Genomic DNA, 1,719 nt, shown 5'->3' on the forward strand with positions numbered 1-1,719 from the left:
CCTATATCTATGTTTGGGAAAAGATGGTAGTTGGATGATGTGTTGGTGATTAAGGAGACAAGAAATGGGGGTTGTCTTGATTAGATTCTTCCTAGAGAAGATGATGTGTTGGTGATTAAGGAGACATGAAATGGGGTGTTGTCTTAATTAGATTCTTCCTAGAGAAGGTGACTGCACGAGGAAGAGGAGTGATCAACATTTAACCAAAAAACAAACAATTAAACTTATATTTATGACTAAATCAAAATACTCTTTAATTTCAATTATGTATAAGATTGGACTTGAACCTTCATTTTTATGGATCAATGACATCTCACCATACCTCACCACACCGCTAAGTCTCCTTACTTCCGAGTCAAAGACATGTTAGTATTTCCTATTAGTTATAAACAAAGACCGCAAGAAAACTCATATTTATAGACCAAATTGCTCCAAAATATACTTTTGAAGAGTCATATTTAACCATTCATCAACCATATATCCATAATATAATAGAATCACGAGTCCATGAAAATCAAAAGTGGAAATACGATTTTAAGTAATGTACGGTGACCAACTTTGTAATTTACTTTTTAATTTATTACAAACGATGATGATGTCTCCTACGTACTACACATACAAAAAATCCAAAAACACAGATGTTTATAATATTACATTAACATTTTTATGACGGAAAATACTAAATGATGAGGCATCTTTCCATGCAGAATCGTCAAATCCAAAGAGGCATCCCTCCGTTCTTGAATACCACCTTTCACACACACCCACGTTGACTTCATCCTCTTTTCATGAATCCTACTCATGGCACCCTCCAATCGGAACCGGAGGTTAATGGTAGACTCGACCATCCCGTTTTGCAACCTTCAATGTGATCCGGAACGTAACCTCTCCGGCATCTGTTTTCCCTTTTGCGCCGCCACCTGTCCATCTTTTTGCCGCATCGCCGACTACTCACCTCCACCATCATCATCACGGTCGCCAGCAAACAGCCCTTATTCACAACCAGCGCCACCAGCGCCTAACCACCAAAAAATCTCTTTCCCGCTTACGCTCTCTCTACTCTTCCTCATCGCAAGCTTTATCTACACCCTCTACAAGTTCTGTACTGTTTCGTACAGATCCAAACGTCACCGCACGCCGCCACCAGTGTTACCGGAAAATCAAGAAACCCTAGATGAGGATGGTCTTGATCACCACATATGGTACATCAGAACCACTGGTCTTCAACTGTCGGTAATAAACACTATAACCATCGTGAAGTTCAAGAAAGGTGATCATGGGGTGGTTGTGGGGACTGAATGTTCTGTTTGTTTAACTGAATTTGAAGCAGATGAGATGCTTAGAGTGTTACCCTATTGCAAACATGGTTTTCACTTATCGTGTATTGATACATGGCTCCGATCACATACAAACTGCCCTTTATGTCGTGCCAGGATTGTTGATGACACTGATGAGGAGCCATCACCGGAGCAAAACGCCGATGCTTTGATATTTCCTGAGGAAACAGATTCACGGATTTCATATATGGAGGATGATGATCGAGAAGAAGGTAGGGTAAGTTCTGGAATTATTATTGGGTCAGTTTCTATGGAGGATTTTGCAACTTCTGATCATCGTGGAATCCAATTTCAATCTGTTGATGGGGGTTCGGGGATTGAATTAATCCAAATGGAGCAAATAACCGATAACAATTCTCTTAAGATAGGTGGGTAGTAATCG

The 1,719-nt window shown here is 40.1% G+C and overlaps 1 protein-coding gene across 1 annotated transcript in view; it reads left to right on the forward strand.

Annotated features, from left to right (window-relative positions):
• Nucleotides 1–801: 801 nt before the first annotated feature.
• Nucleotides 802–1,719, forward strand: part of LOC145007258 (putative RING-H2 finger protein ATL53) — a 977-nt gene continuing 59 nt past the window's right edge. Inside the window, exon 1 of the mRNA XM_078966229.1 lies at nucleotides 802–1,705. Coding sequence (XP_078822355.1) covers nucleotides 802–1,705 — 904 coding nt within the window. The remainder of the gene's footprint in view (nucleotides 1,706–1,719) is intronic.

Source organism: Lactuca saligna, chromosome 7 (assembly GCF_052625555.1).
Source record: "Lactuca saligna cultivar CGN05327 chromosome 7, ASM5262555v1, whole genome shotgun sequence".
Classification (NCBI taxonomy): Eukaryota; Viridiplantae; Streptophyta; class Magnoliopsida; order Asterales; family Asteraceae; genus Lactuca; species Lactuca saligna.